General features: G+C 33.0%; 2 protein-coding genes and 1 long non-coding RNA gene across 4 annotated transcripts; 2 read left to right on the top strand and 1 right to left on the bottom strand.

Moving 5' to 3' along the window:
* Positions 1 to 801: 801 nt before the first annotated feature.
* Positions 802 to 19025, top strand: LOC134236392 (uncharacterized). Of its 2 annotated transcripts, none has more exons than XM_062718563.1 (7): positions 802 to 877; positions 958 to 1015; positions 3352 to 3523; positions 3917 to 4070; positions 4953 to 5161; positions 5468 to 5616; positions 18751 to 19025. In XM_062718563.1, the coding sequence occupies exons 1-7, from the start codon at positions 841 to 843 to the stop codon at positions 18896 to 18898; spliced, it is 927 nt and encodes a 308-aa protein (XP_062574547.1). In that variant the 5' UTR covers positions 802 to 840; the 3' UTR covers positions 18899 to 19025. The 2 variants fall into 2 exon arrangements, with proteins under 2 accessions (XP_062574547.1, XP_062574546.1); XM_062718562.1 differs by lacking the exon at positions 18751 to 19025 and adding an exon at positions 7585 to 7764.
* On the top strand, positions 11004 to 14088 carry LOC134236384 (uncharacterized). The gene is made up of 5 exons (XM_062718549.1): positions 11004 to 11087; positions 11186 to 11243; positions 11322 to 11493; positions 12137 to 12290; positions 13871 to 14088. Exons 1-5 carry the CDS (start codon positions 11051 to 11053, stop codon positions 14086 to 14088), a joined length of 639 nt encoding a protein of 212 aa, XP_062574533.1. The 5' UTR covers positions 11004 to 11050.
* Positions 19026 to 20220: 1195 nt separating the features above from the next.
* LOC134236391 (uncharacterized) lies at positions 20221 to 22052 on the bottom strand. The gene is made up of 4 exons (XR_009985606.1): positions 21966 to 22052; positions 21716 to 21769; positions 21458 to 21561; positions 20221 to 20298 (listed from the first exon to the last, which is right to left on the bottom strand). It is a non-coding gene; the product is annotated as an uncharacterized LOC134236391 (long non-coding RNA).
* Positions 22053 to 26060: the final 4008 nt, after the last annotated feature.

The following is a 26060-nucleotide window of genomic DNA, read 5'->3' as shown; positions in this document are numbered from 1 at the left end:
TTTGTCGGTTTATATCTCGAATAGGAGAAATATTTTGATATAAGCAATGTTGAACAAAGGATGGTCAGAATAATGTTTCAAACAATATGCACCGTTTGAATTATTGTAAAATGGCCCCATTAAGGACTTGGATTGATGGCCCCTAAATATTTTCATACAAGATATCTCTTTAACGAAAAGACATCTGTGAATAGGTCTTGAACAAAAAGTGTTTAAAATCACGAGACCTTTCATTTGAAATCAAGAAAAGGGTCTGGTCCCTCAAATTAGGGGCCGAGAGGGGCCAAATCACTTTCATCTTTAAGTATTTGATAATAAATCAAAAGAATTTAATCAAGTGAGAGAAGTCTTGATATCATTATTTTGTAACAAAGATCATAGTCAAAATCATATCTCATCTTATCGAAAAATCGTACGGAAGACCTACTCGTTGCTCGCAACGAGATCTCATCTAGTTATATTTACATTTTTATTGAAAATTGAGATGGAGCCTGTCACTTAAATCAAACTAAACAAAAGTATTAGGATAGACGTCTCCCAACTATGAAACAACATATGTTTTGTTTTTGAAATAAAATCATAATCAACTAAATAAATCCACATATTGATATACTAGACAAGACAACGAGGGCTTAAAAGATTTTGATTTATTCATTTTTTTTGCATTGATGTACCTTTCACGCATTGTAAATAGTTTTCAGGTTACTCATTTTAACAGTCGTTTTGTAAAACTCTGTACTTTTGTCAGACAAAAGATCAAAGGATATGAACTGCCTTATCAAAAATATTGATAAAAGCTCAATTTACTATTCCCTTACTTTTACTTCAGTTGATAAAACAATGAGTCGTATCTTTCTTGTGTTACTCTGTTTTTATGGTGAGTTCAAATCCATTATAACTTTTATAACTCATGCAGTGAAACAGATTTTTGTTAAAACAATATCTATGGTTTCCTAGTAATACATGGACTGCCCCCACTGACACAGGAACAGGAAGAACTAGTAAGGCATCATGGGTAAGTCAAAAAGATTCTTAATAATCAGCAATTGACAATCTTTGATTCTTTAAATCATTTTGATAGGCAGTGACACATTATATTGTTCTTGTTCATGCAAAACAGAAATTAATTACTATTCTTGTTTGCCTTGGTAACAGATAGAGCAATTAATTGCATGCATGAGGTTTGTAGGTTAAAAACTTTTATTTACTGGTCACCTACTCAAGAAAACGTTGCATACTTTTTCTTACGAAATTGGGATACATTTAGTGGTAGCCATAGCTAAATACCGTATGATTTATAGTCATGCAAGTGGAAATTCAATACATTGAAATATCATAGGGAGATTAAATTTAGTACCAAGTTGTGTCTGTGAAACACTGAAGTCCCCGTATGGTAGATAAAAGACATGGTTATCTCGTAGGTTTGCCCTTTCCGACTGTTTGCTAGGTGGCAAAAATGTTAACCGTAATTATTTTTATTTGTTTGAGCTAAAATAATATATTTTTTCATATAAAATAAAATTTATTTGTTTTATTTGTTTGATTTGGCAAGCCCTTTTGATATTTATTCGGAAAATAAAATTTATCTTAAAATTACAGAGATATCTCTCATTTTAGAGAGATATCTCTTTAAAAATAGAGATATCTCCCAACTTAAAGAGATATCTCTCATTTTTAAGAGATATCTCCATAAGAAAGAGATGTCTCTTAAACTTAGAGAGATATCTCTTATACTTAGAGAGATTTCTCTTTTTATAAGAGAGATATCTCTCTAGGTGAAAGAGATATCTCTTTCTCCCTGAGAGATATCTTTTTTGTGAAAAGAGATATCTCTCAGTGAGAAAGAGATATCTCTTTCACCTAGAAAGATATCTCTTTTACTTTTGAAGATATCTCTCGAAGTTAAAGAGATATCTCTTAAAGTGAAAGAGATATCTCTCTTAGTTTATCTAAAGAGATATCTCTCAAAGTGAAAGAGATATCTTTCTAAAGTGTCTAAAAGAGATATCCTTTAAGCAAACAGAGATATCTCTTTATTGCAAAGAGATAACTCTCTTCATAATTTTTATTTAGATTCCATTTGAAATGACTTCTCCCTTTACCGGAAGTTAAAACTTCGACAAATTCATGATATTATTGTTTGTTGTTTCAAACAAAGGATTTATAGCATTTTTGTCTACATAGTACATATATTATTCTGGGTATTGCATGCTCCTCGAAGTCTTTTTTCTTATAACAGCGAAATTATTTCAGAGACTTTACTTCCTGTTTCGTTTTAAAATTATTTTATTTTAAGGATGACTGGAAAAGAGATATCTCTTTCATTTAACGAGATATCTCTTTAGCTTAGAAAGATATCTCTTTTTGAAAATCTAAAGAGATATCTCTCTAACTAGGAAAGATATCTCCTCTAACTTTGTTAATCTCTCTAACTTTAGGAGATATCTCTCTCGCTTAAAGAGATATCTCTCTAGCTTATAAAGATATCTCTTTAAGTAAAAGAGATATCTCTCTAAGTAAAAAACATGTCTCTTTTGTTTAAAGAGATTTCTCTCTAAGGTATAAAGATATTTCTATTAGTCAAAGAGATATCTCTATAAGCAAAAGAGATATCTCTCTATGCTAGAGAGATATTTCTCTTATTGAAAGAAAATTTTTATTTCACGAATAAAAAGTAAAAGGGCTTGCCATGATTTGAACTAATATAATATTTTAGACCAACATTTGTCTTATTCTTGGGCATTCGAAATATAAATAAATTAAAATTCCTATTTGCCTTGGTCAACTTACCTTACCTTTTGTAGCAATACTCGTATACCTTATTACCTGCATATGGAGTTAATTAAAATTCCTGTTTGCGTTGGTCAACTTACCTTACCTTATGTAGCAATACTGTATACCTTATTACCTGTATATGGAGTCTCTCAGTTGATACGCAAGAGCATGCTTTACGTATGATTTTTTTCTAAAGGGATAGTTATTGAAGAACATCTTGATGAATATCAAAAGTATGGTTTAAATTAATCATTTTCCAAATTTAACTGGTATGTTCGTTACAATTTCAGTAAATACCGCCGTTCAGTAAGTCAAATGCTGACTGATGTTTTCAAACTTATGTTCGACAATTCTTTACACACTGAATTGTCTGTGGATTTTTTTCCTTAAGTTTGTCCTGATCATGACAAGGGGCTCACAGCGAATGTGACCAATCGACAAGGGATGATCACTCCTGTATGACACCTGATCCAACCTCTGATTTTTTTTGGAGGTCCGATTATGCTTTGCTCCGATTTACTTTGCTTAAATGGACTTTGAGCTTGAATACTGTTCGTTTCTTTATTTTATTTACAGAATTAAAGTCTTATCCTTATCGGGAAATAATACAACAAATCATCATGGCAAACGTTTGGCTCTGAAGTATAAATACGTTGGGGCCAATGGTAACGTTCAGAACACGCGCTATGGAGGGGATTGGTTGACTGTGGAGGCTACCTCGGCCGTCAGTGATAGGGGACACTACCTAGTAATGATCAAATATCACGTTTTGTGTTGGTTATATTTATAATAAAATTATACAGCTAGCCTTACTACATAACACATAATGCTTCATAACGAGCACATATTCCAATTGTTCAAAATAACACTTATCGTGTAAATGACTAATTATTGCGGAAATGACTTTTTAAAGGAGGAACTCAAACTCAGACGACATTTAAAAAATGAACTTGTTGATAAAAATGAGAATATGCAAATCATTGCAAACCACAGAAGAAAGAACTTGAAAAATGATTGACTTTAACCGAGATTGCTGATATCTTTAAACAACACCAGAAAACAAAGTTGATGCAATTTTAAAAGAGTGGACAGAATACTGGACTGAATTGTCTGTACTCTTACCTTACATCTGTATTTCTAGGCGGCGCTGGTCGCGGCTAGGATGACCAAACATATGCCCACTTCTATCTTCAGCACACTAGCCAGATACGCAAAGATCTCTGTGTTTGCTCATGGTCAGGATACAACTATCTTCCCTGAGTTTGTCGCTGAGAGGGACACCAGTTGGTGTCGTAGTAAGTAATTGATCTTTAAAATGTGGGGGTCATTTATAGCAGTTATGTCGCGGACAAGGATGAGCTAATGCATTAATATCGCTAAGAAATCAGTAATGAACATGCAGAATACAGCGCGGACGTATGTAGCGCCAATTTGAGATTACAACTCATTTTGCAGTTACTGTGCTGAAGTTTGAAAACATCAATTTATTTATTTTTTCTTACCTTTGTGTCCTTTAACTGCTTCCGACAAAATATGCAAGCTGATTCTCTTGGAGTTAAGCAATGTCCTTGTTAATTGGCCATCTTCTCAAAGCTGATTTGTCGAGGGCCGGAGTTAAATCAACAAACACAGGAACATGAAATAATTGTTTAATAGTTTTTATTAAAGTAACGTCACATATACAGTCTCTGACACCAGAAAACTTCATACTATAAGTATATCGGTTTCGTTGAAAGTACATTTTGTGTGTCTTGTCTATATTAGGATTGATTGATTGATGATTGATTTACGCCGAATCGGCAATATTACATCCATATTGGTGTGATATTAGGAATTTATATAGTTAAAAACATATTCTCAGATTTCTTGATTACGGGTATAACTAGGCGATATCGAGAACTACAGTTAATACTGTAGCTCCACCTATTTCAGTTTGAGTGCAAAGCTCGTTTTTTTTCAGTTTTCCGTGTAATACCTAGTTACTATAAAGAGTATCCGTTGTCAGGCACATTGGTTTATTTTCAACTATTCGATTTCAGGAAGCAGAAAGACGACTAATGAACGAAAATGATAGAATAAAAGATGAATAGTTCAGAATCTTACATGTAGGTAATGCGAAAAGATACTAGTATATCGTAAAGAAATGCTTACTTATTGTCTAAGTTCAATAATTTTAGATACATGTGCTGGTTCCTGCTACTCGACATGCACGGTTGATGGTCGTAAGTACACTACCCTGGCCGGAGTGGGAGGAAAGACCTGCAGTGTCCTGGAGGATAACCTTTTGTGCGATGCTTATGATCCTTATCGCCACACTTACAACGTCCTAGTTCACGAGTTTGCGCACACAGTCCACAAACACCTGCCAACATCTATAAGGAGTCAGGTAAGACTTCAGAATGACTTTTTTCGTAATTTTGACGGCTTCCTAAAAGACACCTAGGTGTTGCACAATTTTACCACTATATGGCGAGCTTTCATTCCTGTAGTTGATTTGTTGAAATTTTTCAATTTACAAGGTTGTAGTAAATATTATCGGAGTTTTTAAAGTTTTTTCGTCCTGATAAAGTAATTAAAAGTGCCGAGTAATTCAGTGTTGAGCTTAACAAAACCATATTTAATTATATAGCAGATTAGAAATCTGTTATTAATTTTAACAGTCCTATCGTTATAATTTATGATTTTTCCTCAGATTACGGCGGCCTATAATAACGCCCGTTATCACAGTCTCTGGACTGCCAGCTCCTACGCCATGTCTGATGAACGTGAGTACTGGGCTGAGGGGGCAGGGTCATTCTTCATGGTGGACAAACATCCAACGGCTACCGGAGGAATGAACACGTAAGTACTGATGAGGAACCGCCACATTTTAGGGCGAGGGCTGGAGAGGGCTTATATAGGCTATGTCCGCTGCCCAATCCATTTATGTACTTATTACATAATAAAATATGTTCAAACCAAAACATATCAAGCATATTCCATGAACACAAGATTTATTGAATTTTTAGGGAACTGTCTTCCAAAAACTGATGATTCCAACTACATATAAATTGCTAATGCAAAATTATGGAATTTTATTAAAGATCTTGTTTTTTATAATTTCATTTTTGAAATCATTCATATTCCACTGAAAAGAAGATTTATTTAAAGCCTCAAACATTTTCTTTGAAAATTATAATAGGGTCTTTTAAAGGAGCTACAAGTTCATGATTTTTCAACTGTAGAATACATGTAATGCACTTCTGATGACTGAAAACGTGGAATTTAATTACAAATTCTAGTACTTCGTGTTATAGCAACTTTACCGGGCAGAGTTTTATATATAAACTGAAGAAAATACATGTATGACTTCCAAAGCCTCAAACATTTTCTTTGAAAATTATAAAAGGGCCTCTAAAGGAGCTACTACTAGTTCAACTATTTTTCTTAACCGCGATGTAAGGACCAACTCCTTACTTCGCGACTAAGAGCAGGCTCTCTAACCACTGTACCACGCTGGCGACTTCAAAGAATATAAATTAATCAAAAACAGATCAATCACTGCCTTCTTAAACATCAGTGGATGAACCGGGTACCATTGGGGGAGGAGGGTAGTCGAACGGTGACACCTACCGTGTGTGTGTGTGTGTGTGTGTGTGGGTGTGCGTGTGTGAGGGTGTAGAGAGGGTGTGTGTGTTTGTTTTTGAAATGATAAGAAAATAAATGGTCACAATAATCATTGTGAGTTGGAATATTCCTTTCATCATTAATTAAAAAATGAATAAATATTCAGTTTTTGTTTCTGTGGCCGGAATGTATGTTTCATTACAATGAGAAACATACACACATGTATTGGATTCTTTCCTTAAAAATATTTTTGTCCATTTGTTTTGTTTTCTTATTTCAAAGACTTACATGTAGCCTTCTAATATGTGATGAAATACTGTCCATTGTTTTAAATAACGGATTTTTTTTACATCATTGGACAGTAACAGGTTATTCAATTAATTGCCGCGTGACTTTCAAGAAATAAGACCATTAAAAGAACAAAAGATGATGGCAAACTAATGTTTTCAGTGCGATCCATTCCTTTATAACGATCCCGAGATATTTGGTGTGATATCTTATGAAGATAACGAACACTATTCGAGCGGACTTAAAAATTCCATTAAACAATACAAATCAGGAGAAAAGCGAACACGGATCTCTAAAACATTAAAGGTGGGATCAGGTGCCATGGAGGAGTAAGCATCCACTGCCGACCGGTCATACCCGCTAGTGCTCCTTATCTTTACCTACCGGGAAATAACGAAAAAATCCGTCGATAAATCAGTTTGTAAATAATGGACTAACAATTTGTATGAAAAAAAAACGTTAGTCAGCATTTAAGCTATGGGTACTATGAGCGCTGAGCTCACTAAATGAGACCTCCCAACCTCCCATACCATTATAGTGGCAAAGTCCACGTTTTGTTCTGAGAGACAAGAAATAAGTGTCAGATCAAAACATAAAATAGAAGCTGCACAATACGAGTAGCTATAAGTTACATGGATTCTGTGAAAATCTCATTAGAATTAATTCAGTTTTATAAGAGGAGTTGCGGATAAGACATGGGTACCCAAACTTTTATTTTTTTTGAATTAAGAGAAAGTAAAAAGTTTGTTGTTTTATGAATGTAGTAATCTTATTACCGGTAGGTATTGTCTTGGCATTTTAATTGAAATGGTACAGTTCAGGAGAGAACGACAGATTATTAACGGATCTCATAAAAGATCAGGTACATGGAGTTATACATGTAATATTTATTATTTATCTTTTATATGGTAACAGATGTGGACACACTCGTTGTCAGACAGAACAGGAAGCCCGTTATTACATTTATCAGAGAGACTCCAAACTTTACTACGCCTTGTCCTACGTCTTCCTCAACTACCAGTATTCAGTGCCGTCTTATTTGGCCACTTGTATCACGGGGTGACAATAAAAATGTTTAAACCTTAACAAACATTCTGATCTTATGTTTCATGTTATGTTTTATATATGATAAATTAATTATTAAGTTTTGACTAGGGTATTATATGTATACATGTACTTATGTCGTATTCTGCATTTTTTAAAGGTTTAGATAGGTTAAGTATACTAGCAATAGAAATTAAGGGTCCTGGTATTTGAAACAGGTTCTAAAAGTAAAATAGGAGGTGCACAATCTGTAAATGTATCATTAAATTTTATTCAGAGGAAAAGGAGGAGTTGCGGATAAGAGAAAGGTACCCTTCAACATTATAGAAAAAAAAATGGCAGTGTCAATGTTTTGCTATGGGAAACCCGAGAAATGTTTTCAATGAAAAATGAAAAGGAGGTGCACAGTAAATGAAGGATATGGAGATAACGAACAGTATTCAATATCAAAGTCCATAAAACAATACAAAATAGGAGCAGAGCAAATACGGACCTCTAAAACATCGGAGGTGGGATCAAGTACCTTGTACAGAGTGAGCATCCCCTACTGACCAATCACACCCGCCGTGTGCTCTTTGTCATGATCGGGAAATAACGGAAAAATCCGTCAATTCAGTGTATAAATAATGAACTAACAATTAGTCTGAAAAACCTCAGTCAGCATTTGACCCAATGATAAATTGTATTTGCTCACAAGGTCATTGTATCTACCAAAGATTTATGAAATGATGACTGTAAACGAAACTCTTTTGTAACAAAGAATCAGAGAAAGTCTCATTAAATTTCATTCTGTGGTATAAGAGGAGTTGCTGATAAGAGATGGGTACCCCAAAGCGTAACGAACGGACGTACAGACGGACGGAGGACATCCCAATCACTATATACCCTCCTACTTTTCATGTGAGGGGTATAATATATATACTTGCAAAAGATGGGTACCCCAAAGTGTAACGGACAGCTTATTTAAGGCTAATGTGTTGACATCCCAATTATATACCCTCCTAGTTAAAAAAATCAACGTTTTCGATCATAAAAACTTCCTTGTTGCATCCAATTACGTTTAGAAACATTTTTCTTAAGGAATGAATTTAATGTGTGCAAATGAATAAAGAAATATATATTGATAGACCGAGAGAAAGGAGAAAAATAATAATGATTTAAAATTTAATGTTGTCTTCCAAAAATATTTTTATGAATTCTTACCTCAAAAAGATAATAATGTATTTACAAAAAAAAATTCTCTCTTTTTTTAAATGTAAATTTAACTTTGTTGACAAATCTGAACCATATTGGAAGGGTTATCTTACAAAATGGCAGCATAAATAAGCGAAATGTTCGATAATTACAATATCAGGGTATATGGAGTTAACAACAATTATGACAAATGTTTTGTTGTAATCAATAAAAATTAGAGGAACACACGGTTAGTAATATTTTGAGATTACAGTTTTAGGAACATGGAGAAATAAAGGTCGAAAACCCGCCGTTGCTCCTTGTCATAAATATAAAGGTTTTTTCAATCTGTCGACAATTCAGTCTATCAATATATATTTTTTTCAAAAAGTCAGACAGCATTTGACTCAATGATGAATTGTATTTGCTGAAAAGGTCATTATATTGACCATAGAACGTACGAAATGATGACTTAAACGAGATTACTTATATTCTAGTTTCTTTAATTTACAGTGTAATCGTTTTATTAACTGTTGATTTAATTTTCATTCATTTGATGTGAATCAAAGAGATATTAACCCTGTACAAAGTGAATTCAGGTACAAAATTTGAACGTAACGTCAGGGGACGTTTACGTTTTTGAAAAGTTAAAGTTATCAACCCATTTTATACGATATGAAATAATTTTTTATCCAATCAAATACAGCGTTACAACCAAAATTACATTATTGTGATTTTAAAATGCACTTTGTATGTATGAATATTGCAAAATAACTTGATGTCATGTCGAAGCTGATACAAGTAATAATGAGGACTTATCCTCACTACTCATACTTCTAGAGTTTTTCATATTGATTCAAGAGAAATTGTTCTATCGAGTTAAAATATTAACCTTAAAACATAATGCATAAATGAAAACAATTACATGCATTATGCAGTTATACAGTATACATACGTCTTGAATCTGAATATCATTTTCAATGCATTGATATTTCTAAGCAGATGTTTTCAAACAAAATTTTAGATTAATTGCCTGTCTATATGTTTTGTCTCATGAATTGGTCTATATGTTTTGTCTCTTATTAATTGAGCAGATAAAAAGTTCATTTCTGGAACAAAATATTCCAGTCGATGAGGGGAATTTTTAAAAAAAATTGGACATTCGAAACTGATTTTGGGATTTTTTCCCCATTTAGTCTACTTCTGTGAAATGTACTGAAATTATCACAGATGTAAAAAGAAAATAGCACTAAGGAATGGCATTTGACAGTTTTGTTTTAAAGCAAGGTATGGTTAATATCGTTACCATTTTCCGAGTCATATGGAATAAAATACCACTATTTTCAATCATTTTAACTTGAAACTTTAGTTCATATTTCAGTCACGTAAAATATTTTCGTACAATCTTTGATAATTAATAATTAACTGAATTCATTCTTCCTATTTGACTTTCATTGATTCTTCTTTGAATATTTCATATAATCAAACGTCGGACAGGAGCCCCTTCGTAAGGACACTTTTTTAATATTAACAATAGTTCTTTATCTGAACAAGATCACCCACTGGGTCTTTTACTCTGAGCAAGAAGATTGTTCTGCGAGATAAAGATTGACCTTAAAAGAGGAGGGCCTTGTGCATGTAACCTACTTTTCACTGTTATTTGTGAATGAAAATTAAGTCACAATCGGTCATCATCTCTCAAAGAAGTAATGTACGTAGATATCACAGGGAAAATAAACTCACTCTTAATCACATCACTGTAAAAGTGCTGACAGTTAACGTTTTTATGTTATTTCATTAAAATGTAGTCAATGTCAGCATGTTTGACTTTAAACATTTATGATTTCTTAGGGTTAAAAACATATATGTGTCATGCAAAAATATTTTGAAGCACCTAAGCTCTACTCTGATAAAAAAGTCTTATTGCGACTTGTATTTCGAAGCACAATGCAACCTGTACCCAATTTATTTGTCAAGCAGACCCCCCTGCAGCACGGGGGGATGAACAAGAACATCATTTATATATTTTTGTATAAACTTCAATATTAACCTTTGGATATATCCAGTCATATACCGAAATGTCCTATATTTCCCTTATCATATATATTAACCTTTAGAGAAAGAGCCCAAGATACTTTAGAAAGTATTCAGCCATTCCTCTGCAATGAAACGCATCGTCTTTGGGCTTCTGTGCGTTTATGGTATTAAATGATCTATTCTTTAATATTGAAATATGATAATAACAATGATGATTTTTTTTTAAAAATTTTGGTTTGAATAACAAGCGAATGTGTTTTAGCTGTGTGCGCCCTGCCTCCATTGACTCCAGAACAAGAGGAACTGGTGAAGCAGCATGGGTAATTTTCTGAGAACGTATACATACGATCATTGTTTTTCTCTATCATCGCTTTTTTATTGCAATTTCTACTTTTTAGATTGAAAGTATTATCCTTATCGAGAAATAACACTTCATATTATCATGGCAAACGTGTGGCTCTGAAGCACAAGTATGTGGGCGCCAATGGGAACATACAGAACACCCGGTATAGCGGTGAGTGGTTGGCAGTGGAGGCCACTACAGCCGTCAGCGAAAGGGGACACTACCTGGTATTATGATTTAAATGCAATCCATATATTTTCGGAGTCCTTTCTATAATTTTAGATAAAACTATTGGAGGAACTGAGAATGACCCTCTAGGGGCAATGCCAATGAAAAATGGAATATAACTTGTCATAATTCCTCGACCTCGTTTTGATTCTGTTTGAGCAAAGAGCTTGTAAAATATGGCTTCATACAATAATTTCGCGAAAGTTGTTTTAGATACTCCCTAAGATGTTTAAAGTATGGTGCGATTTAAGAGTTTAAAGACATATTGAAAAATTCAGATGTTTTCATTTTTTTCATACGGCCGAGATACTTTTAAGGTGTGATAGACATCTTCCATTCGTATTTGCTTCATATGCATGCCATATCTAAACAAATACTCAAACTTTTGTTCTTGTCCATACGAATTTTCAAAAGCAAAGGGTGGACAAAATCGGCTTGATGAAGTCCAAACTTCATCCAATATAGCAGCCTATAAGATTGTAGCCAAATTTAAACAAAGATAGAGTTAACATATTTGTCTCCTTGTCGAACAAAGTTCCAATTTTACATTGATTTTCCTATTTCATAATCTAGATATAAAATATCAAATATACGGTAACAGAAATAATGATTTCACTTGATTGTTTTTAATCACTGTTTAAGGCGGCTTTGATCGCGGCCAGGATGACCAAACACATGCCCTCCTCCATTTTCAGTGCTGTGGCTCGGAATGCCAAGATCGCAGTCTTTGCCCATGGTCAGGATATTACTATTTTCCCAGAATACGCTGCTGAGAGGGACACGCCTCAATGCTACAGTAAGTAATCTAAGGTCTCGTCACTGTAAGTTGTCTAAGGTCACTGTTAGTTGTCTAAGATCACTGTAAGTAATCTGAGGTCACGTCAAAGTAAGTTGTCTAATGTCACTGTTAGAAAATAGTAATCAAACCTCTTGTTTTCTTCCTCTCTGCTCTGATTCCATAATTTCAAAATATGTCAACAGACAACCTTGACGTCATCGTAAGAATTTATTGTTTACCGATCCCGCATATTTATTAATTGTACTTATAAATAAGAGTTATCGCGCTTAAATCACTGTAGTCGCATTCAAAGGGCGACAACACAGTTGTAACCCTACATGTCATCTGAAGGGAGATAACAGTTGTCACCCTGCGCGTGAAGTCTCCCCGCACGTGACCTGTCAAACGAATCAGAATCACTGTATAATTCTGAAGGATAATAATGTTAGTTGTCTAACGTCACTGTAAGTTGTCTAATGTCACTGTTAGTTGTCTAACGTCACTGTAAGTTGTCTAAGGTCACTGTAAGTTTTTTAAATTCCTTAGATCATGGTGGTTTTTTTATTTGTTTAAGTTGCAAGCAGTGTTTGAAGTCAACAGATGAATCAGATGATAAAATGTCTTACTTACTGGGAAAAGCTTTCGGAATTAATACAAGTGCTCATAATTAACTGGTTTCTTTATCAGATTTTTAGTTCAAATCAAAATTGATTAAAACTGCATGAGGCGAAAGTTCATTTTCTTTATTCAATATATCAAAAGTGAATATATCTATTAACGGTTTTGTTCATGAATTGTGGTAACCGCCTTCTAAAGAATAATTTAATTTTCGTCATTTTTCTTAATTATTTTATCAAATTAAAACTACTGAAGAATATTTTCAGGAATACCGTTTCTTATAACATAATATATGTAGAGCTAAATTGAAAAACCTGCTAAAATGTCTATCGTGATAACAATAAATCTTAAATGACGTATACGATGTGTTCTAAATGTTGTATGAGATATTTTAAATCTATTATCTTTGCCATCATGCTGGGGGTATCCTTGATTAACTAAAACAAAACATAATGGATAGGAGTATACGTATGAGGATATTTTTTGTATATGATCCGTTATTTCCCGTTCATATTAATGAGTACACAGCGGATGTGACCGGTTGGCAGGGATGCTCACTCCCCAATGGCACTTGATCCCACCTCAGATGTTTTAGATATGTTAGCTTGCTCTGCTCCATGTTTTGTTTAATGTTTAATTTTGTGCTTAAATTATGTTCGTTATCTCCATATATTTCCCTACTGAAGACTTTAAAAACACATAGCTGGTATTCTGAATAAAATGAATATTTTCTAATCTTTAATAGCCATTATGACCACATGTGACAACTTGTTTAAATCAGCTAAGTCATGGTAACCTCACATAAGGCGGCAGCTAATGGGAAATTTTTCAACTGCTTAACTTACATATTTCGAAATTATCTATCACACAGAATTTTTGTACTAAAATTATATTTTTGTTCTTCATAAATTGCAGTGAAAGAATTGTATATGTATTGCTGTTGTACGACGTTGTTAGCAACCAGTATGTTTGTCTTTCAGACACTTGTGCTGGTTCTTGTTCAGTGACGTGTACTTTTGACCATCGTAAATATAACACCCTGGCCGGAGTTGGGGGAAACACCTGTTGTATTTTGGAGGATAATATTCTGTGTAATGCACGTGATCCATATTTTCACACCAACAATATTCTAGTTCACGAATTTGCTCACACAATCCACAAAAACCTGCCATCTTCTATTAGGAGTCAGGTAAAATAAACACTTTAGAAAGAAATTAAATATACAATATACATTTATATATTTTAAGTTCATTATTTTGGAATTTTTCTTTTCATTATCAATGAAATACCCCTGATACCATTTGAAATGTATCCAAAGATGTTGTTGTAGAGTGTATAAACAGAGCTAAAAATATGTTGAAAATTACGAATTTTCACCCTATTCAAAACAATAAAATATATTGATCATGTATTGATCTTGCATACAAATTTAAACTTTTCACATTTTCATAAAATTCTTCTCAATTACAGAGGCCATAATAACGGTTACCACAACCTGTTGCCAGCTCCTATGCTATGTCTGATGAACGTGAGTACTGGCACAGGGGAAGTTCCTTGGTAAACAAACATCCAACATCCACCGGAGGAATGAATACGTGAGTCTTGTTTCAGCACGAGCACGTCATAGAATGGGCACAGAGGTTACGAACGTCCTGTATGAAAATCAATGTCCCTATATTTAGTATCAGATGAATTTTTCCTACATGGAAAATCAGGAAAATTATTTTAGAGAAATTCTCCACCTTTAAGATTGATGAAAAGCGTTACTAAATAATATACTTGTAAAAACAAACATGTCTTAAACTGACATTATTTCAAGGGCTTAAAGGCAGAGATTTTTTACCGGGTGGTAAATTCCAGGTGAGGGAGGGGCTTATTTTGTACAGGTGTGAATGCCTTGTAGATTCAAGTTTGTTATACACAGGAAGTGATTTGATACACAGTGAAATACCCAGGTGTCAAACTTGACCTGTGTTGGGGATTTTGAGACAATTTAAAATTAGTAGCAAAAAGTTGTTTTCAATTATATATTGATTTATTTTTTACAGTACTGTTTGAAAACACCCGTACTCATTTAAAAATTATTTTTTTATCATACTATAAATTCAAATATTAAAACAAAGATTGTTTCAGATGTTTTAATGTATGTGTTAATTTAAAAAAAACAAACGCTGTAACAACCAAATTAGACTTAATTCATTCATCCCCAGGATCCCATCTATTAATAAAATGAAAAGAGAGTTGTATTACACTGTAACTACATTTCACTAACCAAAAAAAATTTCTAGGTTTATCCTAACCTTAATAAGACTTTGTCACCGTTAAACATGCTAAAAAAGGGTTGCTTGTAAATTTTTATCTGAATAAAAAGGAATATATATTGGAAACATTATTTTTAAAACACACAGTGCTTCTTCTTTATCAATAACATTTTCACTTTAGGTTTACCATATAGCGTATCAAAAATAATATAGACATTTCATTTGAAACAAAAAGTTTTATGTGCTAAAGGTTAATATTAAAAAAATGCATATTTTATTACAATCCTTTCAAATACTAAAGGTATATTTAATTCATACATTATTATCAATATAAAATTCAATTTCTGTATACCACGTTCAGTAAACATCAAAGGATCCAAAGTTAATTAGAAGGTCACCGCGAGTCCCAATCAAGGTGTACAGGGTATACACAGTGACCAGTAAGTGTCAATCAAGTTCCAGCATCCAATGATGGTCCTTACATTGATTGACAGGGCTATATTTTTTGAAGAAAAATCTTGCCTTTAAAAATCCTTCTCCAAAGAAATTTTACTGGGCTTTTTGCATATGCTATTTCAAGAACTTGTAAATTCATTTGCAAAATCAATTTGATAAAGTTAAAATTCTGATTGTACACACAAATACTCTGAAGTTGATAAGTTGTATCAAAAGACGCTTGAATTTCTGATTGACAATATCTTTGTTGAACATTATGAGTAAGTTCTGCTTCATATGAATACAAATATCGGTCTGCTAACAACTGGTGCAAATAAGGAAATCCAACTGATTGTTCCACAGAAGACCTGGTCTCCAAATTCAACAAAAATATTGTTTTACAATAGGGATATATAGGGAAACCTTTTAAAATCTTTTTTTCATATATATATCTTCAAAGCTATGAATATAGTGATATATAAATGGAATCATCCTCAAAACTAGTGTAAATGATTTTTGTCACTGATTCCAATGATGAATGCCTGGAAATGGTAGCTCCCAGGCATATATAACAAAATCTTGATAATGTTAAGATGAGAAATCTTACAAAAAGTCTGTTTCCAAAATCATGTTCTAGTTTATTTGTCCGCGATGAAATAATAAAGGCATATGTATTAAAGAATTTAGTGTTGTTAAGGTTCTGTGTTATATGCAATACATATTAACTTTCCTTACCTTTTAAAAATGTATCTCAAAAAATATATTGACACACCGTAGGGTGTAAAAAATATATATTTATTGAGCAAAAAAAATTCGCTATGTTAAAAATTGATCAAAAAGTTTCAAACTATCTATATCAAAAACCACAATTCAGATTAATATATTAGGTACACACATAGCCATACACAAGGTCTATAAATAGCATATGCTGAAAAAGTTTCTCTCCTTGTTTGTGAAGTCACAATGTGAAAATGACGTCACTATAAAGGTCACTTGTGACGAAAAATGGTTGTCTCAGGGAACTGTTCACCAAACGACTGTACAATTTATTGTAATATCTTAGAAATCCCTCAACAGTATCATATAATAATTTGTACACAGTTTATTGAGATAAATGAGTTCCTATAAATTCAATTAATGATTTGATTAATCGTTTTAGTGAAGGAAGGCTGATGGTTAAAAATGATACTTGTCATCTTGCCCAGTGAAAGCAAGTGAAAAGATATGTATTTTTAATTAAGCAATTTGCTATCAAAGACCTCCAATTAGCACTTTGAAAAATAGTTGAATATTTGAACAATGATATAAGTACTAAATACCTAAGATATCGTTTACTTTAGATTTTAAACATATTAGATATGATAAAAAGGATGCACCCATTCTCATACCTTGAATAAAGGTCTCTCCTGAGACAGAAGATTTGTGTTTTAATGGTCGCCATGCTTATTTTTGAAAGTCAATGTCCCTATATTTACCATTTCAGAAATTAATTTTTCATAAAAATTAACTCACATGGAAAATATAAAACTCGGAAAATTATTTTGTGAGAGAAATTCTCCACCTTTATCACGTGATTCGCGCATGCGCAAAGCGTTGATGTGCATTAAATAATATACTTTAGAATATAAAACATTGAAACAAATATTGTTTTGAAAGTTACAATTCTTTTTGATCACCCCTCGCTTAAGTTTGTAAATTGCAAAAAAGCTAGATTTCAAAAAATTCCTTACTCGTCTATCAAGTACTCCGGTAGTTGACATCTGCACGAAGCGCGTTGGACCGAATTAGCTTGCAAACCAAAATGGCAATAATAAATTTTAGAACTCAATATTAGCCAGGCTTTTTGCAACATTTATAAGGAAATTTTTGTTGTTGAAACAGTAAAATTGAACACACATTTAGTAAAATTTGATATCAGTTTTAAAACATGGTGAAATAAATGCACAATCATTTTTGATACGCAATAAATATACTGTTTTTTCAATGAGTGGCACTATAGCTCTCTGGTCTGTCAAAATATTTTTTTTTCGGAGAGCTACAATTCTGCAGCTAACTTTCGATCTAATTCGAACAAGATTTGGAACCTAAATGCCTTTGATTATATTATGAAGATCTGACTTGTATTTAATTTATGTGATCATGTAAAAGCAATGTGAATCATGAATTTACCACTCCTTCACATTTAGAATGTTTATTAAAAATCTACAAATAAAAAAAACAGTCGACATTGATCATTATCGACAGTTTGTCAAAATTGAAATGTTAAAGAACACTTACAAAGGAAAGGTCACACATTTTAAGCGGTTTTATTAAATAAAGTTTAAATATTAAATTCAATAATAAAGATTTTATGGTTCTTAACATGTTAATTACGGAAAGGACACCTTAAATCTAGATGAGTAACGATATTTCATAAAATACGTGTATGGAATTGTTTTTTTTTCATACCTGCAGAACTGTGGCTCTCCGAAAAAAAATATTTTGACAGACCTGATAGCTACAGTGCCACCCATTTAAAAAACTGCATATTTATTGCGCACAGAAAAGTGCGCTGTTTCTCGATTTATTTCTCCTTGTTTCTAGACTGTCATCTCAAAATATTACTAAATGTGTGTTCGTAACATATTCTTTCACTGTTTCCACAGCAAAAAATTCCTTATAAATGTTGTTAATACCCCTCCTGGATCTGGTATTGAGTTTATCGAAAATTTCTTCTATTTATAGTTTTATACTGTCATTTTGGTTTGCAAGATAATTCGGTCCAACGCGCTTTGTGCAGATGTCAACTACCAGAGTACTTGATAGGCGAGTAAGGAATTTTTCGAAATCTAGCTTTTGCAATTTAGGTAAGAATTTGGAAGTATTAATCAAGAACCAAGCTCAATTTTTTTTGTGTGCAATAAATATACATTTTTTTCAATGGGTGGCACTGTAGGTCTCCGGTGTTTTAATATATTTTTTGGAGAGTTACAGTTCTGCAATAAACTTTAACAATGAGTGTAATGTATATACTTGGTTTAAAATTTAAAGCATTTGCTTAAACAAGAAAGACGTAACTCAAAAGAAAGTTTTTAAAAAGTTGTATGTATCAAGGTAGTCAAAACAGTGATGGGTGTATTTTAATCTTTCCTTTATACATACATAATTTATTTATTTGTTAACAGATGTGGACACACCCATTGTCAGACAGAACAGGAAGCCCGTTATTACATTTACCAGAAGGACTCTAAGCTGTACTACGCCCTGTCCTACGTCTATCTTAACTACCAATATACAGTGCCATCAAATCTGGCATCTTGTGTCACCGGATAATATTAAAACATTATATGATTCTAGTTTTTTCCCTTAATTCTTGACTTAGCTACACGAAAACTCGTATCATTCTGTTCAACAATGACTACTATGACTGCTAATACTTAATTCAATATCAACAGATTACCAATTTACTAAATTGTAGATAAGAAAACCGCTGTAATAAAGAAGAAGGTATCGTTTTAGCTTTATTGTGCCCTAAAAATGTAATGACATCAAAAAGTTTTAAAACTGGCTAAAATATTAGTTAAATAAACAACTTTGATAAATCAGGAAAGAATATGGCATGAAGGTTTACCATTTTGCAAATATGACGTCATTAATGTGAAGCATTTCTCTATTTTCAAAAGAAAAGCCTCAAAATGGCACATTTCAAGGGTGATTTTCCTTTAGAAAACAGTGTCCACAGCCGTCGGCAAATTTTTTGATATTTTGTGCAAAAGATCAATAACAAATCACATATCTCAAGATCTTTGTGGGCGATGCCTGTGGACAATGTTATCTGAAAGAAAATTCCATTGAAAATTGATGTCTTCTGCAACTTTTTAAGAAAATACGGGAAAATGCAAATGTTTATGACGTCATAATTAGCATTTAAAAACACATGTGAGAAAATTCACTTGTATGGTTTTTCTCCATTGAATTTCAATTATATAAAAAGGTTGAGTTTTCAACTTTTACACCAGTTTCATTTTTTAGAAAATCACAGGGCAAAATTTGTATGGAAACCATACCTTCTTCTTATCCAAACTTAGATAAATGCTGATTCTTTAAAAAGAATTAAAATTAAAAATCCGTTTTGTGGCAAGAATGGCAATTTTAGAATACCGGCATTTCATTCACAATTTTGGTAATCATTATTGTCGTGATATGTTATGATCGGTAAGCAGGAACTATAGATAAAATTAGGTAGAACAATAACAAAATACCCACGCGATGACATAATTTAGAATAATCAACCTCAGGTTTTATTTGTCGTTGAGGTACTGTGTGCAAACACAGAAATATACCCCTGCTGCAATATTTTTTAAATAAAACCCTTATTCAAATTCTTAAAAATTAATTTTCAATTTGTCAAAATGACCTCGGTTAAAAAAAGCTAATAATATAAAGTAATCTTTGAGTTAAATCTATGACATTTATGATGTGTCTTTATAGGGGGGTTATGGACATGACATAATTTTGTTTCATTTTTACTGACCTTGAACATGCAAAATGACCTTGTATTTTAAAGTAATGATATAACCTCTAGTTTGAAATTTCAAATTCAAATACTTTTCCTGACACAATAATGAAGTACTTTTGTCTTAATAACCATAAGATAGAAAAAATCATTTTATTACAAAAATAAAAAAAAATGGATAACAATTAAAAACACCTTTCCTTCAATCGGGATGGACCTGAAAAAAATGAGGAAAATTGTATATTATATGATATCTCAAAAAATGAAGGACATTTATATGAGTTCACACAAACAGTAATTGCATCATTGCAACAATCAATGTTATGGCTGTTGTGAGTGAACGTGAGTAAACAAGAGAACTTTATATCCTTCAGTGTTATTTTGCGGATTCATTCCGGAAGATTATAACATTAGCAATACTACCGGCAAGTGCTATGTGGTACCCGTTGAAAGTTAAAATTCCATGTTTCCGTCAAAAGTTAACGATTTAACCATAAGGAAATGCAAACTTGATCTTAATAATTATCATCTTTGAAAATTTACATACCAAAAATCAGCTCAATATCCGCAAGCTTTTAGGGAAAAAAATGCAAAAAATCTTATTAAAGAGAAAAAGCCATAATTCCAACAAAAGTCATCGAAGCAGAACTGAATGCAAATTTGTTCTGTATTACTGTAATTTTCCGATTGCTGTAACTCTTCAAGATACTCGCATACAAAAATCAGCCCAACATACCAAACTGTTTCATATATTTATGTGGTATTGATTATACACCCTTAGGGCCAACTACTTATTAAACTTTACGACAAAACGATGTCTACAAGCTTCTCCATCGGCAGCTTTATTTAATTAAACAGTTATTCCCTATTATCTCTTCCTGCATATACATAGCATCATAGTATTTAAGTCTTGCAATTTATACTATCCTATATAACATCCACTGTGTGCAATCAAATTAAAACTGATGCAGGTTACAGACAGAAAAGTTGAAGTTACTAGGAATTCAACATCATTTTAATTAAATCAGCATTTGGTGATTCTAAGGACCTTTTTTGCAAATTGGTACGTGTTTTGCGTGATGTGTTTCATGTTTTTTATAGGATTTATATTAATTTTACTTTTCTTGACTATAGAATGTTTTTTTCTACCATACCATATATAGGCGTCACGACGCAAATATCCCGTCGACAGGGGATGTTTAACCCCCCCTCCTCTAGGCACCATCAGTGGGATTTTGAGTGGTCCTTGTTCTATGCCTTGTTCACATTTTTGTATTTCACTTCTCATAATCTTTCCGTTTCATCATTTCATTTATCATCAATGAGTAAAATTATGGTAACTCAGTAATCTATCATTTCAACTGGTTTTAACCTACCTTATTTAGTCAACGGCGCTTTGAAAACTGACTAGCCCATCCTCCTGTAGATCGAGAACGAGGTCCAAATCTACTGAACTGTCTAGATCGATTGAATCTGAAATCTGAAGCACAGGCTTTTAATAGCACACTGCCATGCATACATGTTCAATGCTAATATAGTCTTTATGAAAATATATAATTTAAAAGGCAGTGTTGTTTAGTACAGACTTGGTATTTTTATATGAAACTAATCTGATTAAATTGACCTTTACTTACTTCGGAATCGTGATCGAGATGATGGATTATAGTATGATCTCCAAGCTCTATTTCCTGCGAAACACACAACATGGAATAATGGGTTTGAAGTGACACTTTTAAGTAATTCTCAATGCAGTATCATTTTCCCAGATAAGGTCATAGTTGTGTAAATCAGCTTAATTTACATTATGTTAATATTGAAAACTGGAAAGATAATTCCTACTTCGAATAATCGTTTTCTCTTTCCATAGTTCAAAAATTGTTTTACCTTCACAGATCATTGTCATTCCGGATAGTAGCACCAGTGCCACCAACACAAGCACACATTTGTTCATGATCAAGGCGTGTAACTGTTAAACAGTATAAAACAATTCATAAAAACTTCATATAAGCTGTTATTTTTAAATGAATTATAACATTAACATATTATAAATCCATTAAGACATTGTAGTGGTCAAGACACACAGAACAATGATAAATACATAAAAATATAATGATAAACAAATGAAATGTAAAGTAACTGATGAACATTGAACATAAGACAATTTAGTATTATGGATGGCTTAATTCTCCTGAACAAGTCACCTTACCTGTATATTACTCTTTATTGTTCATTTTATTTAGGCGTTTATATAAATATTGGAAAACTGATTGAACACGTCACAACAGTTGACAACTGTTAATTGATGCATTAATTAAACATTCTGTTAGGCTTCCGGGTTAGGTTTGGTTCTATGTAGTAGAACAACGGCTGTTCTACTAGAAAAGATTTGCAGAATTTGTTAATTAACCCAAATGTCAAACTTTCGTACCAAAATTAGGGTCATATAAGTTTAAACAGAATATTTTCAACTAAAATTATTAAATATGTAGTTCCCAAAATATTCCTGAATAAAGATCGTTTTAAAATAAAATCTAACTGCGTCTTTGTGACATTGTCTTTTCACCAAATTTTGGAATTTTCATTACGTAATTTGAGTGGAAATAATCCATAATTTCTCCAAGATAAGCTTACACGGACCTCTAAAGCAGCATAGGTGTGATCAGGTGCCATTTAAAGTTTCTTTTTAAATTATCTGTTGTAGAATTGCGCCTTTTACATCCCTCAACTTGCAATCATGGTATGCCTTGATGCCTGTATACTAATCATTTTTAATTAAATGTAACAAGCATTATGAGAGTATTGTAGAAGCAATACATGTCCCCTACCGAGATCCCCTTTTATATCTCTAGGGTGTCATTTAACCTAATTTAACGCCTATTAACCTGTATATGATAAAGTGCCCCAAAATGTAGATATATCCTAGAATAGAAAGATTATGTAAATTTTGTTCAATGTCAGAGGTTGAAGACGAGTATCATTTTATTCTGGTTTGTCCATTTTTTTCTAATGTTAGAAAAGAGTATATTAAGAAATATTATCACCAAAAACCCTCTACCTTTAAACTTGTTCAATTGTTGTCGACAAAAAATGTAACAGAGTTATGTAAACTGGGAAAATATCTTTATAAATGTACAAAATTAAGAGCAGATGTAAATTGAATTGATATTACGACTTTATCCTCACTACTACTATTACTAAACTATATTATTGTGCTTTTTCTGCTTTATGAATTTAGAATGAATAGTTTGTAAAATTTTTCTATGATCCTGCTTTACTTAACGTTCAAACGATATTGAAATGTTATACATATACTGTACAACTGATTTATGTATATACGTTAAACCTATGAACTGTATGGTTCTTGGTAATAAACAATACAATACAATATCGTTTGTTAACTATTTCTGAATGAAATGTTTTGGAATTCAGTCGATCTGTCTTACAAAGAGGTGGTTGAGTGCCATTAAACATACATGCATGCTTTGATAAGAACATATCATTTTACAAAGTTGAAAAAACAATTTTATTTTTAAAAAATCAAACTTGATCTCTGGTTTGACACTGTAAAGCTACCCATCAAGTTTAAAGTCATGGATCGTTGATTTAAAACTCGAAAATGTCATAAGACCGTAAAAAAATTAATGAAGCGGAACGAAATGTAAAATTGCTCTATAACCCATCAAGGTAAACTTTCGGCTGGAGTTGCACGGCTAGGAGGCGCGTCCCCCGGGTGGCGGATAGGGGATCCCTCTGTAAACGAAAAGCGCACCGGATAGACGGAAGAAGGTTCCGTTGACTAACACAGCATAAGAGAAGGACTCCCTGACAGAAAACCACTGGTCCTCCAAGCTTAGGGGTTGGGCAGGAGGCCGACTACCTCCTCACAGAAAAAAAACCCCACAATTATTGAAACAATGGACATCAAACAGCAAAGATGACCGAGTGAAGCGGGGACCGCCAATAGTGGCAGTAAGACGACGAGGGGTAAAAGCCTTAGGAAAGCCCATTGTCCGACTAGATCCCATGTGACACCCAAACACACATTCACCATCGGACACTGGAATGTGAGAAAAATGCATAGAAGAGGAGATTCAGCACAGACTGCCAGAAAAATGGAAGGATACGAAATGGACATTTTGGGAATCTGTAAATGCAGATGGATAGGAGCTAAGAAGATGAAACTTGCCTCGGGCCAGACCGTAATATACAGCGGAGATGAAGAAAAGATGGAGGATTTGCCATAATGATCAGCCAGCAGGCAATGAAATCACTCATGGAATGGACACCTGTCAGTAAGAGAATCATGACAGCACGATTCTATTCAAGATACAGGAGAGTGTCGGTGATCCGAGCATATGCGCCATATAATGAAACGGTAGAGGAGGAGAAAGACCAATTCTATCAGGAGTTACAAGAGACCTTGGATGGATGTAATAAGAAAGATATCATTATTATCATGGGGGACCCCAACGCCAAGGTAGAGAGTGACAATAATGGATATGAAAGAACTATGGGTATCCATGGAATGGGAACACAGAAGGAGAATGGAGAAAGACTAGGTGAGTCAGACCAACGGACTTGTGATTACGGGAACATTGTTTTATCACAAAGACATACACAAAGCAACATGAGTGTCTGCTACTGAAACAGTGAAAAACCATATTGACCATTTTCTCATTAGTGGACAGTGGAGACCTTCTGTTCTTGACACCAATGTTCAGAGGGGAGCAGATGCAAACAGCGATCACTACCTGGTGAAGACCCGAATCCGGCTACGGCTCAGCAAACACAAGAATAAAAAAAAGTTGAAAGTAAGATTGGATGTAGAACGCTTCTAAAATAACGAAGTAAAATCAAAGTTCAATGACTGTGTGAGTGTGATATAATGAAATCTATTTTTATATGTATTTATTCGTTTTTATTTATTTTTTCATATCGTTTTGAGAAATGTAATCTTAAAATTTGATTAACCAAATGTTCGATTGCGCATCTGGATTGAGTTGCCTGAGTAAAGTTTTATTCTATGATTTCATTGGTTCTTTAATTTGATTGGTTATTTCCTATTTTTTCATCCAATAATACATTTTCATTATAAGTATAAATTTACCGCGCTTTACCTATGTATGTCAGAGCAGTAATACGTTTTCAAGAAAGAAGTATATTTATAATCCAGTGTCCATCATACGCATCTTATGGTATGTAACTTATATATTTGATTATGTATTTCCTTACCATATAAAAATTTGATTTACGTAATTATTTTGATTGCAAACTTTTTACTTTATTGTATTTTTGCATTCAAAGTTGTAACTGAAATAGGAATGAGTCTGTAAAATTTTAATTTGAATTGTTTACAGTACACATTTTTTTCATAGAGTTCATTTTTTCTTAAACATATGCTGTAGGTAAATTATATGTTATTCTCACAATTTATATACTTTGTTTATTTTAGATCAATGCCTTTATATCCTCAATAAACGATGAAAACATAACATCTGCCTTACTGCTCGGTTACATGAGAAAGAAATAAGAAGAGCACAGGGAAAAGACTAAAGATATCTAGAAAATGTGGGAACAGCAGAAGATGGCATATGTAAATTCAGCAAAGGAAGTACTTGGCTACAGAAAAGGCAAAAGTAAACCTTGGATCAGCAAAAACACCCGGAAGTTGATAGATGAAAGAAAAGACATGAAGACAAAGATAAAGAACACAAGATCAGAAAGAGTCAAGACTAGATTGAAGAAAAATTACAGAGAGAAAGACAAAGCAGCCATGAAAAGTGCGATAGAGGAAAAGAGGAGATGGCTGGCAGAGAAAGCTGAGCAAGCAAAGAAAGCAACCGAGAACGGGAGGCATAAGAAACTGTACAGCATAGTAAAACAGCTGACAAGAAACTTGAAGAAAGAGTAATAAACAACCAGCACTTTGAGGAGCAAAGATGGAGAGCTGCTGAAAAATAAAGAAGAGAGGCTACCCAG

The sequence above is a fragment of the Saccostrea cucullata genome, unplaced genomic scaffold (genome assembly GCF_032062105.1).
Source record: "Saccostrea cucullata isolate Sc308-1 unplaced genomic scaffold, CSIRO_AGI_Scuc_v1 ctg270, whole genome shotgun sequence".
In the NCBI taxonomy this organism is placed as follows: Eukaryota; Metazoa; Mollusca; class Bivalvia; order Ostreida; family Ostreidae; genus Saccostrea; species Saccostrea cuccullata.
Note: the sequence above shows the minus strand (reverse complement) of the source record. Positions and strands in the feature narration are given on the sequence as shown.